The sequence below is a fragment of the Artemia franciscana genome, chromosome 18, assembly GCF_032884065.1.
Source record: "Artemia franciscana chromosome 18, ASM3288406v1, whole genome shotgun sequence".
In the NCBI taxonomy this organism is placed as follows: Eukaryota; Metazoa; Arthropoda; class Branchiopoda; order Anostraca; family Artemiidae; genus Artemia; species Artemia franciscana.
In genome coordinates this window covers 2,796,199-2,824,009 of record NC_088880.1, presented here as the reverse complement: position 1 = coordinate 2,824,009, position 27,811 = coordinate 2,796,199, and the positions used below count along the sequence as shown (strand labels likewise).

Below are 27,811 nucleotides of genomic sequence, written 5' to 3'. Positions count from 1 at the left end.
CTTGGTGGAAAAAAAACACGAGTCCTAGATACATGATTGACATAACCAGAACGGATCCGCTCTCTTTGGGGTAGTTGGGGGGGAGGGTTAATTCTGAAAAATTAGAAAAAAATGAGGTATTTTTAACTTACGAACGGGTGATTGGATCTCCATGAAATTTGATTTTTAGAAGGATATCGTGTCTCAAAGCTCTTATTTTAAATCCTGACCGGATCTGGTGACATTGGGGGAAGTTTGGGGTGGGGAGACCTAAAATGATGGGAAACGCTTAGATTGGAGGGATTGGGATGAAACGTGGTTGGAAAAATAAGCAGAAGTCTTGCATACGTGATTTACATAATTGGAACGGATCCGCTCAATTGCAGGGGGGGGGGGGTAATTCTGAAAAATAAGAAAAATGACGTATTTTTAACTTACGAAGGAGTTATCGGATCTTCATGAAACTTCATATTTAGAAGGACCTCGTAACTCCAATATCTTATTTTAAATCTCAACCGGATCAAGCGTAATTGGGGGGGGGGGGCAGTTGGGGGGACCGGAAATCTTAGAAAATACTTAAAGCGGTGAGATCAGGATGAAACTGGATGGGAAGAATAGAAACCTGTCTAAGATACGTGACTGACATAACTGGACCGGATCTGCTCTCTTTGGTGGAATTGGGGGGGGGGTAATTTTGAAAATTGAGGTATTTGTAACTTACGAAAGGGTGACCAGATCTTAATGAAATTTGATATAGTTAGAAGGATCTTGTGCTTTAAAGTTCTAATTCCAAATTCCGACCAGATCCTGTGACATTCGGGGGAGTTGGAGGGGGGAACCGGAATTCTTGGAAAACATGAAAATTGGAGTATTTATATATTACGAATAGATGATCGGATCGTAATGAAATTTGATTTTTAGAAGGAATTCATGTCTCAGAGCTCTTATTTCAAATCCAGACCAGATCTTTTGACATTGTGGGGATTTGGAAGGGGAAATCTTGGAAAAACACTTGGAGTGTAGGAATCGGGATGAAGCTTGTTGGATAGAATAAACAAATGTCCTTGATACGTGATTGACAGAATCGTACTGGATTCGCTCTATTTGGGGGAGTTGGGGGGAGGGGTTCAGTGATTTGCGAGTTCGGTGCTTCTGGACGTGCTAGGGCGATGAAAATTGGTAGGCGTGTCAGGGAGCTGCACAATTTGACTTGATAAAGTCGTTTTCCCAGATTCGACCATCTTGGGGGCAAAAGGGAGAGGAAAAATTAGAAAAAATTAGGTATTTATAACTTACGAATGGGTGATCGGATCTTAATGAATTTTGATATTTAGAAGGACTTTGTGACTCAGAGCTCTTATTTTAAATCTTGACCGGCATTAAGCCTCTTATTTTCCTTTTTAAATCAATCTATTGATTCATAGATTTTTTTAGAGTTCATACCATATGATCTCTTGGCTCTTAGCTCTTCTCGCCTCGTCACAAGTGCCATATGAGCTCTTAGCTCTTGTTTTTGCTTTAAAACGCTTCATTGAGGGTTATTGTACATATAACTGCTTAATTTAGTTATTAAACAAAAGCAATAGGTCATCAAACAGTTCGTGGTAACGGAATTTTGATGCTAAATGATACATCAAAAGAATCAAATTTTCCTGCTGATTCTAAATATATAAGTTTCATCAAATTTAGTCTTTGTTATCAAAAGTTACGAGCCTGAGAAAATTTGCTTTATTTTGGAAAATAGGGGGAAACACCCCCTAAAAGTCATAGAATCTTAGCAAAAATCACACCATCCCATTCGGCGTATCAGAGAATCCTACAGCAAAAATTGCAAGCTCCTATCTACAAAAATGTGGAATTTCGTATTTTTTGCCAAAAGACAAATCACAGGTGCGTGTGTGCGTTTTTTTTTTTTTTTTCAGGTATCATATCGACCAAGTGGTCCTAGAATGTCGCAAGAGGGCTCATTCTAACGGAAATGAAAAGTTCTAGTGCCCTTTTTAAGTGACCAAAAAATTGGAGGGCACCTAGGCCCCCTCCCATGCTCATTTTTTCCAAAAGTCAACGGATCAAAATTTTGAGATAGTCATTTGTTCTGCATAGTCGAAAACCATAATAACTATGTCTTTGGGAATGACTTACTCCCCCACAATCCCTAGGGGAGGGGCTGCAAGTTACAAACTTTGACCAGTGTTTACATATAGTAATGGTTAAAGATACATCAAAAGAATCGAATTTTCATGCTGATTCTAAATATATAAGTTTCATCAAATTTAGTCTTTGTTAGGAAGACCCCTACTTAGAAAGTGTCAGGTATCCTAATGAGATGCATAAATGTGTATTTGTAGCTTGAACGATGTCAAATGTATGATCCATATGTAATCAAATGTGGCCGAATATCCAGCCAATATGTTGATCTATGTTTTGATTTCAACAGTGGTTTCTAAAGTTAAATAAAATGAGAGTTTGATAAGAAGATATAGATCAAAGGAATTGCATCTGAATTCGTATTCTATATATATATATATATATATATATATATACTAGCTGTTGGGGTGGCGCTTCGCGCCACCCCAACACCTAGTTGGTGGGGGCGCTTCGCGCCCCCCCCAAGCCCCCCCGCGCGCGTAAGTCGTTACGCGCCATAATAGTTACGCGCCATTGTAGTTGTGTCCCTATGTCCCACCTGTGAATATAGATAGATATATATATATATATATATATATATATATATATATATATATATATATATATATATATATATATGGTTTTAACTACGTAAAACTTGCGAATATACAACATTCTTTGCTGTCCCATTGTCTTTGCATATAAATAGATTGTCAGGTTTACCGACTCTTGAACATGCAACATATAATGGTCCATGGGAAAACAATCTGTATTCAGATCTATACCTCATGATTCTAATGATTGCCCTTGAGCTTTGTTGATGGTGATTGCTAATCGACCATTCCCTGTCCCGGTGTCCCGGTCGTCATTTACATCCCCCTGTTTCCCCCGGTGTCCCCGTTGTAGTTGTGTCCCTGTGTCCCGGTCGTCATTTATATTCCCTGTGTCCCGGTCGTCATTTGTATCCCGGTGTCCCGGTCTGTATATACATTCGTTTTTTAGTTTTGTTTTTCTCCTTTATTTTTTTCCTTTTTTTTTCTTTTTTAGCTTATTTAGATTTTTAGATTTTTTAGTTTTTTTATTAGTTTTTAGTTTTTTTTTCTTTTTAGTTTTTTTGTCCCGGTCGTCATTTATATCCCCCTGTTTCCCCCGGTGTCCCCGTTGGTTTTTCTCCTTTATTTTTTTCCTTTTTTTTTCTTTTTTAGTTTATTTAGATTTTTAGATTTTTTAGTTTTTTTATTAGTTTTTAGTTTTTTTTTCTTTTTAGTTTTTTTGTAGTTTTTAACTTCTTTTTAGTTTTGTTAATTTTTTTTTTTACTTATGTCCTGGTCGTCATTCATACTCCCTGTGTCCCGGTGCTTCCCGGTGCTTTGTTGATTGCTAATCGAACATTCCTTTTGTCCTGGTCGCTTTCTCTTTGAGTTTCGTCATTTATTTTTTTCTTTTTTAGTTCTTTTAGTTTTTACCTTTTTTAGTTTTTTTTAGTTTTTTAGATGAAAATTTTTTTTAGTTTTTTCCTTTTTTTCTTTTTAGTTTTTTATTGGTTTTTACCTTTATTTTAGCTTATTTTTCAGTTTTTTCCTTTTTTTTAGTTTTTTTTATTTTTATTTTTTTTAGTTTTTTACCTTTTTTTAGTTTTTTTAGTTTTTTTAGTTTTTTAGCTTTTTTACTTTTTTTATTAGTTTTTAGTTTTTTTTTGTAGTTTTTGCCTTTTTTTAGTTTTTTCAGTTTTTTTTTTAGTTTTTTATTGGTTTTTACCTTTATTTTAGCTTATTTTTCAGTTTTTTCCCTTTTTTTTAGTTTGTTTTAGTTTTTAGTTTTTTCGTTTTTTACCTTTTTTTTAGTTTTTTTAGTTTTTTTAGTTTTTTAGCTTTTTTATTTTTTTTTATTAGTTTTTAGTTTTTTTTGTAGTTTTTGCCTTTTTTTAGTTTTTTTAGTTTTTTAGCTTTTTTATTAGTTTTTAGTTTTTTTTGTAGTTTTTGCCTTTTTTTAGTTTTTTTAGTTTTTTAGCTTTTTTATTTTTTTATTAGTTTTTAGTTTTTTTTGTAGTTTTTGCCTTTTTTAGTTTTTTCAGTTTTGACGTCACCTGATCCAGTTTTTTCAGGTGACGTCACCTGACACATCCATCCACACATCCACAGACAGACAACTTATTTTTATATATATAGATATATATATATATATATATATATATATATATATATATATATATATATATATATATATATATATATATATATATATATATATATATATATATATATATATATCAAAATCATTATCACTAAAATTGTCCATTAATAATTGTTAACATTAGAAACTTAGACTATTCTAATTAGTGAAAACTCCGATAATAAACCTTCAATTAAATATTATTTGTTTTTTACAATAGAATTTGATAATCAAATTAAATTGATGGCTTGATAATATGTTTCTGGTTTCAGGAGCTGTCAGACCTGTCTTGATTAATTTTATTGCCCAAAAAACATTTTATTTCTAATATATTATGTTTTTGGTGGAGTTTCGTGAATGCAGTACATTGTGAAGATTTCTTTACTGTCTTCTTTCATTTAGACTGGTGACTAACGACTGTTCTATATTATTGAAGTTTGTTTTCTAAATTAGCAAATAATGGTGACTGATGTCGAATGGCCATAGCAAAAGTCAATTTAGCAAATAAAGATCCCATAAACATGTATGTTTAAATAGATTCAGTGATTAGAGCAATAAGTCATTTAATACGTTCTAATACAGATAAAAAAGTAAAACTGATCATATAGACAGGTGTAAAAACATACTTTTTTTTTGAATAAAATGAATGGGGACATACATTTTTATAGTCGAATCAATGGATAACCAAAATGTTTATAAACTGTTTTTGGCTGCTGGATTGTATTTAATCTGTCGGGAACTGTTGTCAAAATTTGTGACAAACTTTCATTTAGACCGGGTCATCTAGATTAATTTTTTTTTAATTTAGTGTACGATCTCTGTTGTTTTTTCCTTTTAGTATTATGAGTTCTTTCTATTTTTCTTTAGTCATTTGTTGTAACAATTATTATCTAGCTATCAAACAGTTCGTGGTAACGAAGAGGAGCGACCCGGCTCAATAGTAAACGAAACTTTAAAAAACGGAATTCCGATGCTAAAAGATACATCAGAAGAATCGGATTTTCATGCTGATTTTAAATATAGCTTCATCAAATGTCTTTGTCATCAAAAGTTACGAGCCTGAGAAAATTTGCCTTGTTGTGGAAAATAGGGAGAAACACCCCCCCTATTTATTTCGTATTTTTTGCCAGAAGACAAATCACGGGTGCGTGTTTTTTTTTTTTTTTTTTTTGTTTTTTTTTTTTCAGGGGTCATCGTATCGACCAAGTGGTCCTAGAATGTTGCAAGAGGGCTCATTCTAACGGAAATGAAAAGTTCTAGTGCCCTTTTTAAGTGACCAAAAATTTTGGAGGGCACATAGGCCCCCTCCTACGCTCATTTTTTTCTCAAAGTCAACGGATCAAAATTTTGAGATGGCCATTTTGTTCCGCATAGTCAAAAATCATAATAACTATGTCTTTGGGAATTACTTACTCCCCCACAATCCCTGGGGGAGGGGCCGCAAGTTACAAACTTTGACCAGTGTTTACATACAGTAATGTTTATTGGGAAGTGTACAGACGTTTTCAGGGGGGCTTTTTTGGTTTGGGGGGTGGGGTTCAGGGGAGGGGGCTATGTGGCAGTATCTTTTCTTTGAGGAATATGTCATGGGGGAAGAAAAATTCAATGAAAAGGGTGCAAGATTTTCTTGCATTACTATAAAAAACAATGAAAAAATAAACATGAAAACTTTTTTCAATTGAAAATTGGGTTGTCCCCTCCGTAATCCCTCGCTCTTTACGCTAAAGTTTGACTCTTTGCCACAATTCTACTTTTTAAAACAATTAGCTTAAAGAGTGAGGCGTTGAGGAGGGGAAAACCCATTTCACATACGGAGTAATTTCTGTTCGTTTAAGTTCTAATGTCGCTCCTTACTTTCAGTTAAAAAAACTAGTTTTTTGTTATTTAATCTATCCAAACGTCTTTTCAACCCATCGTAATCCCCTTCTAGGTTTGCAGAGTTAATTAGTTATATTACTTGTAATACTAGAATTAATGTCATAGATATTAATTTGAAAAAACGTTTTCCACAAATTGAGTTTTTTTAAGAAAAAGTAAAGAACTCAATTAAACCAAAAATTAACAAAAATAGAATCAAATAATCTTCCAAGCATACAAAAATAAATAATCAGAATCAAAAAATAAATGAAACCAAAAATGAACAGAAATTACAATAAATAACCGAGTCAAACTCAGAAGGAGCAGAAATTAACATGAGTAGGGTTCAAAACCCCTGTGGTTTCTAAAATTTGTACTTTACTGAAAAAAAAAAGATTCTTTACAATGTTTTCGCTTTTATAAACTTTAAGAAATCAAAAATTAATTTAGATTTTAATGAGTGAATATCAGCATACTTATATTAAACTGACAATACATGTTCATTTGAATTTTTTCAGTTGAGTGCAAATTTTATTCTAACTTTTAGAATGTCTATCTTAAAATTTTGATTGGAAATGTCTGGAAAATTATGATCAAAAGAAGAGAGCTGATTGACCTCCTATCACTTTTGACTCTTAAGAGGACGCTAGAACTTTAAATTTTCAATCAAATTATCTTCTTGAAAATATCAATGATGTTACTAGCTATGATAGAGCATCGCTGTCTATGTCCTTATATGCCCTATATTGCTTGTATGCCCTTTTAATATCTGCATGCATATAATTTTGTCGTTTAATCGAACCCCCCCCCCCTAAACGCTCTCTAAAAGTTTCAACTTAATACCATTAGGGTCGTTAATTACACTAACCGTAAAAGCAGCATGAAATGTATACACACTGTGTCTTCTGGCCAGTTCAAAATCCTCAACCTATGGTTGTTCATACTGGTATGAAGGTGAGATTTTCAGAGAATATTTTTGTTGTACGGATGGCAACCTGCCCTCCGTATGCAGGTTGTCAAAAGGGCATCCCAGCAAAATCTTAGGAACAATTCTTTTATTGTATAAGCTCTGTTTGCTTTTTACTTTGAGTATTACGAGTTCCGTCTATACTTCTTTAATCGATTGTTGTCGTAATTATTTTTTAGCTATCTATCTAATCATGTTTTCAACCTATCGTAATCTCCTTCTAGGTCTGCAGAATTAAATAGGAATATTAGTTGTTACACGAAAATTAATTTCATCTTTTCTTAAATATTATATTTACATGCCTGTTTTTTGTTCCTCCAAAACATATTACAGCTAAAATGTGAAATATTGATATTTTACTTACCATGAATGACGAATTGAACATCATAACGCTTTGTTCACGAAATGGAATTTATTGAGAAATTATAAGATCTCTGTAATAGCATATAACGCAAAGCTAAACTGTCAGTTTAAATCTCAGATTTAAACTGAAATCCAACCTGAAATATTATTACATCTAACCCTTTCAAGAGGAAAATTAGCTTGCTTTGATTGAATGTAACCAAAAGTTTTGTTTTCTAATTCCTAAAAAAATTCTAGAAAACTCCTTATGTTTCTATAAAAACTAAAAAGCTTTTCGCCTTTTTTTTGTAAAAAACAGAATATCCATTTACCAAAAAAACTATTAAAATGGCAGATGCTTTTAAGTCTATTTTATGCTGAATGTTGATAGTTTGATGGTGTGTGATCAAGTGATCATTAAAATCGATTGACTTTTGAGCTAATTGCTTCCCTTTTCCAAAAATCAGGCAAATTTTCTCCTCTTCGTAGCTTTTGATGGACTATATTAAAATTAAGGAATATTATACATTTAGAACTATTATAAAAAGCCTAATGTTTTTGTGTAAATATTGTTATCAAAATGCCTTTTTCAGAGTTTCTGAAACATTAGGGCCGAGTCGCTCCTCGTTAAACAGCTCTTTCCACACACTGTTTGACTAATGTTTACATTTTTTTTTTACTTTAAAAATACTTCATTGTGGGTTATTGTCGGTTGAACTGCTTTATTTAGTAGTTAAGTAAAAGCAATAAGTCATTAACTGAAAAGCTATTGCACTGAGGTGCTCCTTTTTTATAGTTTGTTTCAATTTATTTAGTAATTAAAAAAGACAGTGAGTCATCAAGTAAAATTATTGATTAGTTCATAAGAGTGTCTACTAAAGGAAGTCATGTGTTATTCTTCTCTTTATGGCACTTGATATTTGCTAAGTGACATATAGCGATCGCAATTTCTTTCGGTCTGTCGGTTTGTCTGTTCCGGTTTTGTATTTTGGGCACTTCCAGATAAGCTAGGATGATGAAACTGGACAGGCGTATCAGGGATCAGAAGAGAATAAATTTATAATAGTCCCTTTCCTGATTTGACCATCTGGGGGGGGGGGCGGCTAATTGGGAAAAATTTGAAAAAATGGGGTGTTTTAATTTACGAACGGGTGATCGGATCATAATAAAATTTGATATTTAGAAGGACCTCGCGTCTCAGAGCTTTTATGTTAAATCCTGACTGGATTCGGTAAAATTTTTGGGGGGGGGAGAGTTGTAGGGGAAACTGGAAATCTTAGAAAGCGCTTAGAGTGGAGAAATCGTAATGAAACTTGGTGGGAAGAAGCTCTTGGCTCTTGGCTCTTCCAACCTCGTCACAAGTGCCATAATAGCTCTTGTCTCATGTTTTTTGGAGTTTACTGTATCATCATTGTTATATAGAAGTGTATAATAGTATTTATATTCGTTGTTTTTTTCGTTTTCTTGTTTTTTCAATTTCTTGGCATATAATTTTTTAAATAAATCAATCACAAAATTGCATAATGATAAGCCATTCTAAGTTTTGAGATCAGTCTAAAAGAGTGTATTAAAGAATTTTAAGCGATAGCCCGTGTTTTAACTATAGTTAGAATGTGACTTCAGATAAAAAGTCCTAACAATACCCTGGAATACATCCAATTTTTCAGGAGAACAATTTTTACAGGAGAACTTTGACAACTCAGGTTTTGGTTGTTTGTTTTTTTTAAGTAGTTTGCCATTACTGGATGCTCCAAGTTAAAATCATAATATTCTTTTTACTGATCTTTTTATTATTATTGTTTTGTTTTGTTTTTTCACTTTTTTTTTACTGCATCTCAAATGAAGTTAGGGATATTTCGTTAATAACTATAAATGTGTTCAGCTATATTTTGTATTTTTTTTTTCATTTTTGTTTTTTTTATGAGAGAAAAAACTCAGAGCTCAGTTTTACATATCCTTGTGGAGGATTGAAAACTGAGGAAAACATGATTGAAATTAAATCTTCTCAAAGAGAAATGTCGAAGAAATTTTTTGTTAACCATGTCCTGCTCATTTTGATGCATATTGAAAGCTTACATTAGGCCAAATGTGTGATCAATATTTGATAAAACGTGACAGAATAGAAAGAAAGAAAGAAATAAAGAAAAAGTTTATTTGAGCCCTACGGCCATACACAACATGATTTAATAATACAACGCTGCACAGAACACACACTCAATATAAAATAATACTTATTTTCATTCACTCGGGCTCGACTGAGCCTCTCCCGCCTTTTCCACATATCGTGCCATTTTGCATATAGTTCCAGGCTTCGAAGAGCTCAGGATAAAAGAGAGTAGCGCCAACCGATGGTCCTCTCAAATTTCATCTCTAAGACTTTCAAGGTCCTGGCACTCCATGAGGAAATGGGTTAAATTATTATCTTCATTTCCGCAATACCCACACTTACCATTTGTACCCTTATTTTTTTTAATTTCTGTTCCCTATGTACTGGAAGGCAATTTCCCCTCAACTGGATCAATGATTTTAAATTTGATGTCCCTTATAGAGGTTAAATTTCTGCTTTTAGTGATTTTAATATTTTTTGAAAGTGCTACAAAACTTTACAGTCCGACCTGTATTTTTATTAACGACTTTTTACGTATATGTAAGTTACTTCTAAAACTAGTGTTTTATTTGCAGAACACGAAAGATCTCATTCTGGAGAAAAGCCGTTTAAGTGTGTAACATGCGAGAAACGTTTCGCCTATCCTTCTGATTTAAAAAGTAAGTTATCTAATGATATTTTGTCCATTACCTGGAATTTTCAACTGAATCTCTGTGTAAATAGTGGGCAACTTGCATAATTACAGTTAAACTCCCTGGGAGATTGCTTTGTCTCCTGATGCATAGCTATCTGGCGTTTTAAACTGTTGGGAATAAAAACGCTCTATAAAAATTTTGATTGGATTTTGTATGGGTTGGGGGGGGGGGGGGGGGGTAGCCGAAAATTGGGCATGACAGAGAGACTACTGCTCCCCAATATCTTTTTACTCTGGTAAGAGCAAACAGAACTTTAAATTTGCAATCAAACGAACCCTTTTAAAAATTCACGACGAAGCCTTTCATACGAAGTGGTCTGGTAAAAAAAAAAAAAATATAATTTTTACTGGGGCAGCTCTGTCGTATTCTTCTGCATACTGTAAGCTTTTCTTTTCTTTCTTTTTTTTTACAAGCATTAATCGGACACGTCATGACTTTAATAATAGCTATTTAATTATCAATTCAGTATGGATTAGCTGTCAAATAATTTTGATATATTTCAAGAAGCGTGTTTTCAAGAAAGTAATCTGATTTTTAAGAAAGAGCCAGCAGGTGTTACACTTTCTGTCAAACGTTCGAAATTCATCATTAAACCGAGATCGTTTTTGATAGTTGCCCACCAATTCGTCAAATGACTGCCAGGACTTTTGCGCTAATCTGATAAAGGCGCAGTATGTGCCATTATGTTTAAAATAGTCAAGAATTCAAGTAACTATAAGTCGATTCCTCACAGCCCCCGCTCCAAGGGCTGTAACTTATGCAAGTTGCTCAGTCTTAACATCTTGAGGTGTTTTTTTGGAAGGGGTGGTCGTATAAAGTTGGAGGGGGGGGCTAATTTGATTGGAAATCGAAGGCTCTAGTTACTTTCTTAAGAGTCCAAAGTAATCAGCAACCATGGGATGTACACTACATGCACATGCTTCGTTTTGTGGTCATTGGGTCTTGTCAGGGCATGGCCAAGCGAACGCAGTCTTATGTTCTGATAATCGCGGCTTTGGGCTCCATTTTACATTAACGATGCGGCACATCGGCATTTGATATTCTGTCGGAGCGTCGAATTCTCGGAATTCTTTTAAACAGCACCGGTCAAAAACTTCCGTACCCTAGAAAAGAGGTGCCCTCAGTTGCACAGTCTCAACTGCGTAGAAGAGAACATATGTACCATCCGCTTTATAGACACAATTTTTTTCTTCATACTATTTTCTCATCAGTTCCACAAAAAGCAGCGGAGTTGAGACAAAATTGCTTGGGCTTTGTTGATTCTGATCTATACGTCAAAATCATAGCCTCCATAAGTGTTAGCAAATCAAGATAAGTGAAGCTGTCGAATTTTTTCCAGTTCCTGTCCGTTAAGCACAAGCTGAGGTATATGACTTTACTTTTTACCTTGTTAATCTTCTTACCCAGAAGCTGAGATAAATATGCTATTTCATTTAGCATTGTTTGAACAGTTGTTGGATCAGCAGCAAGAGCACCGATGTCATCCGCGTAATCCAGGTCAGGCACATTAATGCCAAATCTCATGATGGCACCATTAAAACTCTAGGGAGCTCTTTCTACAACCCAATCTATAAAGTAGTTAAACGAAGCGAGGGATAATATGCACCCATGTTTTACACTGCTATCCACATTAAAGGGCTCAGTTTCTTCACTTAGCACTGATGCAGTCAATTTGAAATTCTCTTCAGCAGCTCTGTGCGCCTATTATCTTCTACCATGATTCGCCAATTGTTTCAATTCTCATAGTAAGCCTTCAGCAGCTTTATGAACTCAACTGGCTTGTCATCTTCTACCATGGTTCGCCAACGGTTTTCATGGTTTCTCAAGTCGAAAGCAGCCACGAAATCCAGAAACATGTTGGTTATAGGGATGTTTTAGTGTTCGCACTGTTATAGAATAATAGTCCTGGAAACTTGTGAAAACAAGGGATCAACCTCAAACAAATTGCTATACAAATTATTTTCTCGGTAACTGAACCAAAAATATGTGCTGATTCCGAATCCGAAAAGTTTGGCGCCCTAGCTCTTTCAGAAACTTGAGTTTTTTTTAGGTTGAATTTGCGGTTGAGGCAAAAAAAAGTTGATTGAGTAAATACTAGTAAATATGTTTATATATGTTATTTCTACGCTCTTCTTTTTATGATGAACATGAAACAAAATATTTAAAGGCAAACTCATTGTTTGTGGCTTAAAGCTTTCAGAGAGAGAGTGAGGCTATGGGAGAGGTTCAGTCTGCAGGTGTATATTAAACTTGTCCTATGGCAAAATATTTGCTGCCTCGTGCCTGGGTAACAACCAAGACTGGGTCCAGCTAAAGTCTACTATGCCTGGAATCTTGGTTTTGTGAATATGAGTAAGAATGAGGAGGAGGAGGGAAAGTTGAATCACATATTTAGCAGCAACAAAAAAATATTCGGTCGAAGAGCTTTGGATAGCTGAGACGAAACACTAGTTCCAAATAAGAGATCAATATATTCAGATACAATCAACACAGAGATCAATTACATAGGTCAGATTAAAGTCACAGTAAGAAAGAGACTCATTGAATAGTGGCAAAGCTATTGAAAAATTTGGTCTTCTTCTTCACTACCATGGTCTTCAAAATATCCGGCACCGACTGTTTCTCAGTTAGAAAAGCTTGTTCCTTTAGAATTGCCATAAGCCTAGGTACATTTTAAGCCATGCTTTTTGCAAGAACACGGCAGCATCGAACACTAGCTCTTGCAATTACAGTGAAACACTGAGAGAAGGGAAGGCGGTGCCGGTGATGTTTCTGAATGTGCAGGTTGCCATTTTCCTTTCTGCACAATCCAGCCAAACTTCAAAGGATTCGGTCGACACTCAACATTTTTCACGCTTGTACTTGGAAGTCTTCTTTAAGCGAATTATAACTGTAAACATAGCTTGTTGGTGGGAGCGTTTTTGCCTCTACATACTTTCCAGAACTTCACACTTTTTCGAGGAATTTCCTTTAGCGGTCTTGGTTGAGACTTGTTTCATTTTCTGCAGCCTTAAACAAGATAAGCATGGCCTTCTCCCCATCTTTTCTAATGTCGTCTTTTGTAGAAGCTGAATCTAGGAATAATATGGCAAAATCCTGGAAGTTTTTTCTTCTGTTTCATGTGGTCCAGCGGAGTAGATTTTCCTATGCCATAGATTCGTGAAGTTGAATCGTGTCCGAGAAAGGCATGGAGGAAAAGAATTTCGTCGCAAAGGGTGTCACCAAGCTTCAGTTTAGCTGTCAATATATCCCACAGACGGCCTCCAGTTTTCCTTGACTTTGCCTCGGAATGGAAAAATATTGGCTTACAGTCTTGCTTAGTATGGTACAGTAAAAGGACTAGTAGGTCCGTATCCTCTCCTATTAAGACAGTGGGTTGGCTTTCTGCCGACTCGATTATTTCGCTTTTGACAAAGACCCACCAGCGTCGTACTGAAATCTGTTGTGCGGACGCGAAAGCTGTCTCTCTTCTTTTATTTTCTCATAAACCTTTTTTTTTTCTCATATAAAGTTTTCTCATAAACCACTCTGCACGAGTAAAATAAACAATCGGTTTTGCGAATCGTTCTATCAAGCGATATGAACTCCTCCTGTGGGACTCATTTTGCTTGTCTAAGAATCGCAAGTGCTGGTTAATGGTCTTTACATTTGGGTAAGAACTTTGGCATGACTTGTGAAAAAATCCCCCACAACGGCCGTCACATCAATTTGTTTTCGCTTTGTACTTGATTCGTTTATGCTTCCTACTTCAGTCACAACAGTTTTCTCGTCCGTTTTGAGTAGTTCTTTCGTAGAGATTAAATAAATCATCATTCTAGACTAGAATTGCTCATCTGAGAATTGAAAAACAGAATTGGTTGGAAGAATCCCCAGAGAAAAGGAGAAGATATTAAGTATTTAAAACGCAAAATATTATTCTGCCCTTGGACAACCGAAGTTTTAATTAAAATCAAACTCTCGTGCTCCGAATCTACCTCTGTGTCTGCTGCAAACCTTTACCAGCATCAGTTAAGAAGTAGAATTTTCAGAAAAAGAATCGTATACGCAAAAATCCCTCGAAACTCGTGGACGATGACGATTTTCTAAAAAGACTTTCATGTAACTCAAGTTTGCCTCGGAGACTCCCTCACCCTTTTTATCCTCAATCAAAGTTTCTGTAATGCTCTGATGTATGCAGTGATATTAAAGTGATTTCCTAAGTTCGGAATTGTCTTTTCAGGACAGAATTCTTTACAATAAAAAATATCACCCTCAACCTAAAAAAAAACTCAAATTTGTGAAAGAGCTAGAAAGGCAAAATTTTGGTATTTGGAATCAGCACATATTTTTTAGTTGGGAGTGAAAGAATCATTTGTATAGTAATTTGTTTGAGATAAAACCATATTTTTTCTAAACTAAACGACAAAGAGTGAAGATCTGGTCAGCACATCGTTTTTTCCCCGTGAAATCTGCTCTGGTTTTCACATGTTTGCTCATCCCTTGCTCCTTGGAACCTTTTGAGCGAAATTATTGCGAATACTTTGGTAGCTACGTAAGTGATATCCCTTGGTTGTTAAGGCTGTTACATTTCTGTTCCTTTTAAATAGGCCTACTTGGATTGGTGGTCTTTAAGGTAACTCTTCCAGTGATCAAGTTCACCCAGTTTTTTTTCCCTGATAGCTTCTGTGTAAGCTTGAGAATCGACGATTAAGGAGTACCAACAGTGAAAGATCAACTCTGCCTGGTGCAAGAACTCTTGCCTGGTGCATTTCTGTCTCGTAATCACCAGATCAGTGTAGAGACAGTTCGTATCAGCATTCAGTGTCACCCTCGTTGTTGCTTAGACTGCAATGGTAAAAATGTTGGATAGTATTCCTTTCAGTCGTAGTCTGGCTATTTTGGAGTTTACTGGACTCCATTCAAGAAGAGCCTTTTGTGCACGGTTGCCAATCACAAAGCCGACTGTAGAGTTGTGCTTATCATACGCGCAAGAACTGAGAAATAAGTTTGAGTCGTCGAGGATTTCTTCGGACAGTCCGTTCAATCTTGTCTGACAGATAAAGAGAGTATGATTGGTAGTAATTCATTTCCATAGCCATCACTAAGATTATTTATTCTCGCTTCTTACATTCCAGCTATAAACTCAGAATTCATTTTTCTGTAGATTTATTTCACAAGGAATAGCTCGGTCTTTCGTTGATCTTGCCACTACTACGGGGAGTGGAATGGCCTCGCTTGAACAAGGGTACGTCGTAGCAAGCACAATATTTGTGGGAGTATTCAATTCTTCGTAGATGTTTCGTGGAAATTTTCCTGACCAAAGGTTGTCTATACCCTTTGCCTCCCCTGATAGGGTCGAGGCATTGGTCAGCAGAGGCCGTTGTCCACAAAACTAGACTCTACGTTCTGTCGCACATGTCCTCTAGAAGATCCTCCAGCGATGTTGTTCTCCTTCACCATGTAATTTAATCCATTTCTAGAATAAAGCTTCACTCACAGGACGTCTTCAAACGCTAGTGCCCTGCTGTGTGTGCATTAGAGGTTTTTCTTCTTCTTTCACCTGCATTTATGACCTCTGGGCGAGGGGGCCTGAGTTTCTATTATGAACTTCTAGGGACTAGGCTTCTTCCCTTGGTATACACCTCCTATTCTATGGAGGTACCCTACAAATTACAGAACTTTCTCCTATCCTCCACCTTCTGACGTGAGGGAGTGTCCTAGAGAAGGTCCCTGCGTAGAAAGTGTCAGGTAACCTACTGATACTGATATGCATAAATGTGTATTTGTAGCTTATACGATGTCAAATCTATGATCAATACGTAATCAAATGTGACCAAATATCCAGCCAATATGTTGGTCTTTGTTCAGAATTCAGCAGTGGTTTCTAAAGTTAAATAAACTAAGAGTTTGATAACAAGATATAGATCAAAGGAATAGGATCTAAATTCGTATTCTATATATATCAAAACCATCATCACCAAAAGCACACATCAATAGTTGTTAACATTAGAAATTTTGGTTATTCTAATTGGTGAAAACCCCTATAATAAACCTTCAATTAAATATGATTTGTTCTTTACAATAGAATTTGATAATCAAATAAAATCGACGGCGTGATAATATGTTTCTTGTTTCAGGAGCTGTATGAGCTGTCATGGTTACTTTTTAGCCCAAAAAACATTTTATTTCTAATATTTTATGTCTTGGGTGGAGTTGAGTCAATGCAGTACATTTTGAAGATTTGTTTGCCGCCTTCTTTCATTTAGATTGGTGACTAACAGCTGTTCTATATTATTCAAGTTAGTTTTTTCCAAATTAGCAAATAATGGTGACTGATATCGAATGCCGATAGCAAAAGTCAATATAGCAAATAAAGATCCCATAATCATGTATGTTTAAATAGATTCAGTGATTGGAGGAATAAGTCATGTAATATGTTCTAACACAGATAAATTAGAACAACTTATCATTTAGACAGGTGTAAAAACATGCTTTTTTTGCAATAAAATGAATAGGGACATAAATTTTTATAGTCGAATCAATGGATAACCAAAATATTTATAAACTGAATTTGGCGGCTGGATTATATTTACTCTGTTTGGATCTCGTGTTGAAATTTGTGACAACCTTTCATTTAGACTGGGTCATCTAGATTAAGTTCTTTCAATTTAGTCTACGAGTTTTTTTTTTCAAACAGTAAGGAGCGACTCGGCTCAATAGTAACCGAAACTCTAAAATACGGAATTTTGGTAACACTAGTTACATCAAAAGAATTGCATTTTAATGCTGATGTTAAATATATAACTTTCGTCAAGTTTATTCTTACCCATCAAAAGTTAAGAGCCTGAGAAAAGTTGCCTTTTTTTAAAAATTTGGGGGGGGGGCCCCTTAAAAGTCATAGTATCTTAACGAAAATATCACCATCAGATTCAGAGAACTACTCCAGTTTTTTACTGTTTTAAAGAGAAGAGTCGAGAGAAATAGTCAAACTTTAGCGTAAAGAGCGAGGCATTGAGGAGGGAACAGCCCCTTTCATATACAGAGTAATTTCAGTTCGTTTTATGTTTACTGTTGCTCCTTACTTTCAGTTAAAAAAAACTTTTTTTATTATTTAATAATATTATGAGTTCTGTCTATTTTTCTTTAGTATTTGCTGTAATAACTATTATCTAGCTATCTATCTAAACGTTTTTTCATCCTGTGTAATCTCCTTTTAGGTTTGCAGAATTAATTAGTTATATTACTTGTGATTCTAGAATTAATTTCACAGATATTAATTTTTTTTAAATGTTTTACACAAAATAAGTTTTTTTTTTAGAAAAAGTAAAGAACTCCATTAAACCAAAAATGAAAAAAAAGGAAATCAAATAATCTACCAAGCATACAACTACCATAAATCAGCATCAATGAATACATGAAACCCAAAATGAACAAAACTAGGCCTACCTTGCCTGAGCAACGTGAAGTGTTGCGGCAACCTTCCTCCGGCTTCGCCGAAAAAAAGTGTTCCGAGAGCAACACTTTGGTTTTGTTTCTTTGCTATCCGTTAAACGCTGAAGTTGTCAGCCTATCGAAGCTTTTAAAACGTTATGTTCAAAGAAGAACGCGATCAGTAATCATATGATCAAAGGCTGTTCCTCAGCTTTGAAAAAAACAACAACAACAAAAGAATATCGAAAGAAGGGACTAAATTGACTTTGCAGCCGGTTGAACTTTATCCTTTTCAAACGTAGACATCGTGACGGATGAAAACTTGGGACAATATCTTATATAATCTAGTTGGTATCATAAAGCTATCCGTAACTTTTCAGGATTAAAATACCATAGGTGACACTAATTATTACAAAACTACCTCAATGTTTTACGTTACCGTTTGTACCCGTTGTGTAAACACTTAATTCTAGGTTACAGAGAGTATGGGTAGGCTACACTAACTAGCAAAAGTTACAAACCCCTCTTCACTGAAGATGATTGTAGCCGAACAGACGATTATTACTTACAAGTCCCCTGCATGTCTTACCACTAGAACCAAATTGATCTTACCATCAAATACACCAAAAACAAACAATAGGTACATCAACTAGCCAAAGTTGGAAACCCCCTATTTCCGAAGATGATTATAGTCTAACAGGTAACTGATGCTGACAAGTCCTCTACTTGTCTCACAATTGGTATCGGCCTATTTTTGGTTTCATTGTGTACCCTACTACTGAAGTTGTCAACCCCTTGAAACTTTCAAACTAGTATATCTCATGAAGGAATTTTTGTACCAAAAAATGGGTGATATATACTTTGATCAGCTCATCAAGAGCTATCGATTGCCTTCGAAAAAAAATTCCATCTGTCTTAGTTCAAAAGTTGATTTTTTTGCCGTAGGCCAACTTTTTAACGTCACCACTTAGAAAGGAGCAAAAGATAACCTCCAATTTCCTTAGCAATGACAGAACTATTAAAGTTTAAAAGGTACATCTGATAATATCTCTCTACCTCAATCCCAAGTTGGAAAAAAAAAATGATAAACCCAGCCGAAATCACGGCAGCACTTTCGGACCCGTGGGAAAATGCTGCTTTTTTGCTTCTGTAAATTTTTCTATGTATCACTCAAAGAAGATATATTGGCTGTAGGGCCGGGTAACTGCCGCATATATTTAACACTGATAGATTTTAGTCCATCTTCAATTTGAAAGTGGTGCCTGGCTGCTTGCCTGCTAGAACGGATCTTTCCACTCGAAAGCAGAAACATGGTTTGATGAAACGAAAGCTTGGCTGCACAACTACAGATACTCCTCTCTGACATAGGCTATATAACTCCACTTCACTTCGCACACCATAGGCTCTGGCTCGTGGACAAGCAAAAACAATCCTTTTCGGCCCAAGGCAAGAGTTCTGCGGAGCTTTCCAAAATGTAATGTCATATTCATCAATCCGGCCTGAGGTCCACACTCTCCGTAAAAACCGCACAGGTTAAACCCTTACCAGTTTCTAGGAATAAGCCGATATCGGCGGCATAGGAAAAAAAAACGGGACAAAACCAAAGTGTTGCTCTCGCAACACAATTACAATAATTGACCGAGTAAAATTCAAAACGAGCAGAAATTAACATGAGTAGGGTTCAAAACCCCTATGGTTTCTAAAAGCCAGAATAAAATTTGCACTTTACTGAAAAAAATTCTTTACAATATTTTCACTTTTATACACTTTAAGAAATCAAAAATTAATTATGATTTTAAGGAGTGAATATCAGCATACGTATATTAAACTGACAATGCACGTTCATTTGAATTTTTTTTTTTTTTTAGTTGAGTGCAAATTTTATTCAGGCTTTTAGAAAGCATAGGGGTTTTGAGTAGGCCCGGTAGTTTGAGCTTAATGCACTCAGTCGTTCTTGGTATATTGCTGAGATGTCTTATTGGCAACCAGCATGCAAACATTGCTTTTTGATTTAATTTTAAAGCATTATTTAGTTTATAAATATAATGAATACATTACATAATTGTGGACGGCTGACCCACCCAAAAACCCTAGAGATAAAGTTACTAGACCGTTCAGCTATGCTGAACAAAAGGGCTGTCTTACAATTTTGATTGAAATTTTCGGAAAATTTTGAGTAAAAGAGGAGGACTGATTCCCCTCCAATCACCTTTGACTCTTAAGAGGACACTAGAACTTTTAATTTTCAATCAAATTAGCTCCTTTAAAATATCAATGATATTGCTAGTTATGATAGAGCATCGCTGCCTATGTCCTTAAATGGCCTATATTGCTTTTATGCTCTTTTAATTCCTGCATGCTTATAATTTTTCGTTTAATTGAAACTCCACCTAAAAGTTTGAACTTAATACCATTTGGGTCGTTAGGTACAGTAACAGTCATAGCACCATTAGATGTATACACACAGTGTCTTCTGGCTAGTTCAAAATCTGCAACCTATGAAGGTATGAAGGTGAAATTTTTAGAGAATATTTTTGTTGTACGGATTGCAACCTGCCCTCCGTATGCAGGTTGTCAAAAGGGCATATCAGCAAAATCTTAGGAACATTAAATTCTTTTAGTGTATACTTTCTGTTGTTGCTTTTTACTTTGAGTATTATGAATTCCGTCTATATTTCTTTAGTCGATTGTTATGGTAATTTTGTTTAGCTATCTATCTAAGCATCTTTTCAACCTGTCGTGATCCCCTTTTAGGTGTGCAGAATTAAATAGGAATATTAGTTGTTACACTGAAATTAATTTTATCTTTTCTTAAATATTATATTTACATGCCTGTTTTTTATTCCTCCAAAAAAATATTGCATCTAAAATATAAAATATTGGTCGGTATTAAACTTTCCGGTAATGAAGAATTAAACACTAAAACGCTTTGTTCACGAAATGAAATTTATGAACAAATTATAAGATATCTGCAATAGCATGTAATGCAAAGCTAAACTGATAATAATAGTAGTCCTAACTCAGATTTAAACTGAGTTCTAACCTGTGACATAATTACATTTGACCTTTTCAAGAGGGAAATTATTTTTACTTTCGTTGCATGTAACCAAATTTTTTTTTCTTCTAATTCCTGAAAATTTTCTACAAAACTCTAACAAGATGAGTCTGACAAGCCTGACAAATGAAAAAAACACTTTTATCTAAAATGCTATTAGCTACACACCCTGTAATTTGAATCTTATAGAAAACTCCACAAAACTGGAAGAATTGTTGAAACGTAACAACACTTTTTTTTTGCATGTAACCAAAAAAAATTTTTCTTCTAAATCCTGAATTTTTTTTTTTTACAACACTGACAAAACAAATCTGACAAATGAAAACTCATTTTTATCTTATACACCTTGTAACTTATAGAAGATTTTGTAAATTTGAATCTTAGAGAAAATTACACAAAAATACAACAATTGTTGAAAAGAAAAGTAACAACGCTTGATGACTGTTACTTTTTTTCTTTTTTTTTTGTAAGAAACAAAACCCATTTTTAAAAGTGATCAAAATGACAAATGCTTTGAAGTAAATGTTACGCTGAATCTTGATAGTTCATGGTTTGTGATCGAGGGAAGGTTAAGATCGGTTGACTTTTGTGGGTATTTCCCCCTTGTCCAAAAACTAGACAAATTTTCTCAAGCCTCTAGTTTTTGGTGGACAATATTAAAATTAAGGAATGTTATATATTTAGAACTATTATAAAAAGTCAAATCTGTTTGTGTATATATTGTTATCAAAATGTCTTTTTTAGAATTTCTGTTACTATTGGGCTGAGTCGCTTCTTATTACACAGCCCTTTCAACAGACTGTTTCACTAATGTATACATTTTTTGCTTTTAAAATTACTTCATTAAGGGTTATTGTGCATATAACTGCTTCATTTAGTTAATAAGTTAATCAAGTAATAAAGCTATTGAACTGAGACGCTCCTTATTTGCACTTTATTTCAATGGGCTATTTGGCTACTGTAGATATTTCTGTTTTTACTTTAAAAAAACTGTGTTAAATGTTGTGGTGGATTTAACAGCTTAATTTAGTAATTAAGCAAAGACAGTGAATCATCAAATAAAATTATTGAATCGTTCAGATAGATAGATAGATAGATAGGTGTATTTCAAAAACCCGTGGGCCATATAGACACAAAAATATAAATAAATAACAAACAAGCAAGGAAATTAACAACAGTACGAACACGCACAAAAAAACAGAATTCAACGCAAAAAGTACCTAATCTAACTACAAAAGAAATTAATCATATAAAAGTTTTTCTTCTTATTAAAGATTTATCTATATATACTCCCACTCGAAATATTGTGGTTGGATTACTATTTTGTAGAATACCCGGAAGCATCAAATTAATCCCATGCAAATAAATTTCCCGTAAATCCAAGAGCACCGGGCATTTCCGGAGAAAATGATCCAAGTCTTCATCATCATCTTTACAAAGGGGACAAACATACCGCCTATCAGGACCAACTATCAATTTATTTTTGTCGAACGGTTTTTGCCTGTTCTGGATTGGAAGACAATTTGTCCTAAGCTGAATCCAACGACGTAGAATCATAGCCGGTAAATTAAATTTAAAATAAACTTCCTCCCCAAAACTAGGTTTTGCCTGATTATAATGTTGTAGGGTTGTAGAATCAAAAACCAGCCCTTGCCAATGCTGAATTTCCTGACTCTCTAATATAAATCGTACCTGGCTTTCTAAATTTGTTGGTACATCACGAGAGCAAAGACCATTATTCCATAAATAAGGCATTCCTACTTTTTCTAGTAATGATTTAATTTGGGATGGCCACGAGGTTTTTAAACCACATTTCAACATCTCTTCATATGCCACTCTTACTAGTCTATCTTCATTACTCTTAGTTAACTTCAACCAAAATCTAAGCATTAAAATATACCTACGTAGCTTTAAAGAAAACAGGCCCATATCACCTTTCAGAATCTGTGAATGAGTTGTCTGATGTAGACCAAGCACTCTATTATAATACTGGAGCTGAAGGGACTCCAGTTGCTGCACCGTTTCTCCACTCCATATCTCTGCTCCATATTCTATCACGAGTAAAATTTTTGTGTTAAATATTCTTTTATGCATTTTTAGGTTTTTGATCCCCATTATCGTCGGGTTTCTAAATATAGCTGACATGGCCACCCTACCTCTCTTAATTATTTTATCAACATGACTCCTTAGGCTTCCATTTTCCGATAAGATAAAGCCTAAATATTTTATTCTTTTACTTATAAATAGTTCCTTATTATTAAATTTAAATGTATATTTTTCATCGTCCCCAACCTTCCTTTTTTTTAAAATAACAACTTCGCTCTTTTCAGTATTCAGCCTTCAATCGTTCATAAGAGTGTCTAACTCTTAAGAAAACACATAAGTGTTTTTCTTCTTTATTTTTAGAGTTGGCTATATCATCATTTTTACATAGAAGTGTATTATAATCTTATTGTCCTTGTATTTCATGAAAAGCACAAGTGTATTTTTAATGCATTCAAATGGTGAATGTAATACTGTACCATCGAAAATAATGTTAAAAATTAGATTAATTGAAGGGTACACTTATTAAGTCAAACAAGTCAATTTCTTGGCATAAATTTTTTTTTAAATCAATCAAACACAAAATTGCATAATGATTTGACATTGTAAGTTTTGATATCAGTCTTAAAGAATGTATTAAAGAGTTTTAAGCAATAGCTCGTGTTTTAACTGTGGTTGTAATATGACTTCAGGTAAAAATTCTTATGTAGTAGTAATAGAGCAATTTTATTGAAAATAATCATTTTTATGCACTAGCACAACCAAAGCAGAGCTTGCAAGGATGTGCTAAAATAAAAAAAGAAAAGAGTGTTGAGCATGAGACCAATTACCGAAACCAACATGAAAAATAATTAACGAAACACTACATTAGAAAACCCCAAAACAAAACATACAAAATACAGAAAAATAACCCACTGAAAAGATAGCTAATCTGTTTCGAAAGCATACCTACCGAGCAACTCCACACGTAAATAAGATTTAAATCGGTGGAAATTACCATTCTCCTTAATACCTAGTTTGTTCCAAAGCTTGGAAGCTCTATAAACAAGAGAAAAAGAAGACCTACTAGAAGCAAGTCGAGGAACCTCAATATTTCCTCGCATCTGAGTATTGTGCTGGTGAACTTATGACCTCTCAAAAAATATACCTGCAAAACAAGCTGGAAGGCACTCGTTATAATACTTATATGTAAAAATCAAAGTATAAAAATCGCGCAATCCGGCTGCAGGCACTATATTTATCAAACAGTTCGTGGTAACGAACTGTAGTAAGGAGCGACCCGGCTCAATAGTAACTGAAACTCTAAAAAATGGAATTTTGATACCAATAGTTACATCAAAGAATTGCATTTTAATGCTGATTTTAAATATATAAGTTTCATCAAGATTAGTTTTACCCATCAAAAGTTACGAGCCTGAGAAAATTTGCCTCATTTTCGAAAATAGGGGGAAACATCCCCTAAAGGTCATACAATCTTACCGAAAATCACACCATCAGATTCAGCGTATCAGAGAATCACATTGTAGAAGTTTCAAGCTCTTATCTACAAAAATGTGGAATTTTGTATTTTTTGCCAGAAGACAAAATCACGGATGCGTGTTTATTTGTTTTTCTGTTTTTTTTTTGTTTTTTTTCATGGGTGATCGTATCGACTCAATGGTCCTAGAATGTCGCGAGACGGCTCATTTTAACGGAAATTAAAAGTTCTAGTGTTCTTTTCAAATGACCAGAAAAATTGGAGGGCCCCTAGGCCCCCTCGCATGCTCATTTTTCCCCAAAGTCACCAGATCAAAATTCTGAGATAGCCATTTTGTTCACCATAGTCGAAAACCTAATAACTATGTCTTTGGGTACGACTTACTCCCCCGCAATCCCCGTGGAACGGGCTGCAAGTAACAAACTTTGACCTGTGCTTACATATAGTAATGGTTCCTGGGAAGTGTACAGACGTTTTCAGGGGGATGTTTGGGGTTTAGGGGAGAGAGCTGGGGGGGGGGGGGTTATGTGGTAAGATATTTCCACGGAGGAACCTCTCATGGGGGAACAGAATTTCAATGATGGAGGCGCAGGATTTTATAGCATTATTTGAAAAAATACTGAAAAAATAAATGTGAAAAGTTTTTTCTAGTGAAAGTAAGGAGCAGCATCAAAACTTGAAACGAACAGAAATTATTAGGCATATGAGCGGTTTACCTCCTCGTAATACTTCATTCTTTACGCTAAAGTATTTTTAGTAATTTCAACTATTTATTCTACGGCCTTTGTAATTCAGAAGTCATTCTTAAGGAATTGGGACAAAATTTAAGCTTAAATGTAAAGAGCGAGGTATCGACGAGGGGTGAACCCCCTCATATACCCAAGAAAAACATACGAATATACCAGTTTGTTACGTAAGTTAATCCGTAAGTTATGTATATTTTTTACTTATGAAAACGTTCGTAAAAATTTAAAAGTTGTAGTTGCCTTTTTAAGTAATCGAAAAATTGGAGGGCAACTAGGCCTCCTCCCTCTCTCCTTTTTTCCAAAATCTTCCGATAAAAACTATGAGAAAGCCATTTAGCCAAAAAAATTTTATATGCAAATTTCGTTTTAATGTCTAACTATGTCCTATGACTAGGTTCTATGTCTTTTGCCAGTAGGCAGATCACGGGTGCGTGTTTATTTATTTGTTTGTTTGTTTTTTCCCAGGTGTGATCGTATCGACCCAGTGGTCCTAGAATCTCGCGAGAGGGCTCATTCTAACGGAAATAAAAAACTCTAGTGCCCTTTTTAAGTTACCAAAAAAATTGGAGGGCACCTAGGCCCCCTCCCACGCTGATTATTTTCCCAAAGTCACCGGATAAAAATTCTGAGATAGACGCGTTTATTCAGCGTAGTCAAAAAACTTGTAACTATGTTTTTGGGGACGACTTACTCCTCCACAGTCCCCGTGGGAGGGGCTACAAGTTACAAACTTTGACCAGTGCTTACATATAGTAATGGTTATTTGGAAGTGTACAGACGTTTTCAGGGGGGTTTTTAGGTTGGGGGGTATTGAGAAGAGGGGGATATGTTTGGGGAACTTTCCTTGGAGGAATTTGTCATGAGGTAAGAAAATTTTCATAAAGAGAGCGTAGGATTTTCTAGTATTATTAAAAAAAAAAAAAAACAATGAAAAAATAAATATGAAAAAAAATTTTCAACTGAAAGTAAGGAGAAGCATTAAAACTTAAAACGAACAGAAATTATTACGCATATGATGGGCTCACTATCTCCCAGCTCTTTACGCTAAACCATTTTTAGTAATTTCAACTATTTATTCTGCGGCTTTTCTGATTCAGGGGTCATTCTTAAGAAATTGGGACAAACTTTAAGCCTAAATGTAAAGAGCGAGGTACTGACGAGGGGGCGAACCCCCTCATATACGTAATAAAAACATGAGAATACAGAAGTTCGTTACGTAAGCTAATTTGTAAGTTACGTATATCTTTTACTAATAAAAACATTCGTAAAAAATTTAGTTCTAGTTGCCTTTTTAAGTAACAAAAAAAAAAAAACAGAGGGCAACTAAGCCTCCTCTTCCGCTCCTTTTTTTATAAAATTATTAGATAAAAACTATGAGAAAGCCATTTAGCCAAAAAAAAAAAAAAAAAAAATGCAAATTTCGCTTAAATTATTCATCTGCGGAGAGCCAAAATCAAAATATGCATTGATTCAAAAACGTTCAGAAATTAAATTAAAAAAAACAAGTTTTTTTAACGGAAAGTAAGGAGCGACGCTAAAACTTAAAACGAACATAAATTACTTCGTACATGAAAGGGGCTACCTCCTCATCAGCGCCCCGCTCTTTACGCTAAAGTTTTTTGCTGTTTTAAAAAATAGAATAAAGAGAAAAAGTCAAACTTTAGCGTAAAGATCGGGGTGTTGATGAGGAAACAGCCCCTTTCATATACGAAGTAATTTCTGTTTGTTTTCAGTTTTAATGTCGCTCATTACTTTCTGTAAATTTTTTTTTTTTTTTATTTAATTTCACTATAGAACGACCTCATGGACTCCCGGTTCTCTGTACCACAAACAACTCAAATAGTGTTATTCTGGATCACAAGGATTGGACGAAGTAACAAGGGGAAAGTGCCAAGCCATATCGATAAACAATACAAAATATAAGGGTGAATAAGGGGAAAATATAACCACCGTAAAATATTTGGGGGGGGGGGGGTTGCGCATTTAATTTGCGCATCATACCTAGGTTGCGCGACAGTATTTTAAAAATCGACTTTACATGGTCCTTAAATGATAGGGTTTCATCAAAATTAATTCCGAGGTACTTGTTGAACCGTGTACGTTTGACAACTTCCCTCTCTGATATCAATTCAGTGATCCAATGATAAAAATCTGGAGATCGAGAAAAAAATAACAAAATTTGACTTACCTATATGCAGGTCAAGTTAACTGATTTTTAGCCATGTGCATTGCTGCATTTAATGCTGACATAAGCAGTTATTCTGTACGGGCAACACACATCAGCGTTGTGTCATCCGCAAATAAGGGTGCAGTGACCTGTGTTTAACTCAGACCATTATCAACAAAATTTGTAAATCTGGGTAGGTCATTAACAAAAATAGGCAGATCATTAATAAAAATAAAAATAGAGTAGGACCCAATGCGGATCCTTGGGGAACCCCACAATTAACACAATTTTTACTAGACGAGATTTCCTCTTAATGAAAATACTGCTGGTTATTCTGAAAATAATTACGAAGCAAACTTAACGGTGCATCCCTTAGTCTGTAAAATTCACATTTTCTTAATATTAATTATTTTGTTAATAATATATGATGGTTTACAGAAATGAAGGATACACTTATTAAGTCAAACAAGTCATTTCTTGGCATAAATTTTTTTTATTTCAATCAAACTAAATATTGTATAATGATTAGCCATTGTAAGTTTTGAGATTAGTCTAAAAGAGTGTATTCAAGAATTTTAAGCGACAGTCCGTGTTTTAACTGTAGTTGTAATATGACTTCAGATAAAAATATGAGATATAATTTTATGAGAGAAGAAAACTCAGAGCT

The 27,811-nt window shown here is 34.7% G+C and overlaps 1 protein-coding gene across 7 annotated transcripts in view; it reads left to right on the top strand.

The window, feature by feature from the left end:
* The window catches only part of LOC136038503 (histone-lysine N-methyltransferase set-17-like), a 104,096-nt gene that overhangs the window by 75,385 nt on the left and 900 nt on the right, over nucleotides 1-27,811 (top strand). For all 7 annotated transcript variants that reach the window (XM_065721589.1, XM_065721592.1, XM_065721595.1 and 4 more), the window contains one exon: nucleotides 10,127-10,210. In XM_065721589.1, the coding sequence (XP_065577661.1) occupies nucleotides 10,127-10,210 (84 nt within the window). The remainder of the gene's footprint in view (nucleotides 1-10,126; nucleotides 10,211-27,811) is intronic.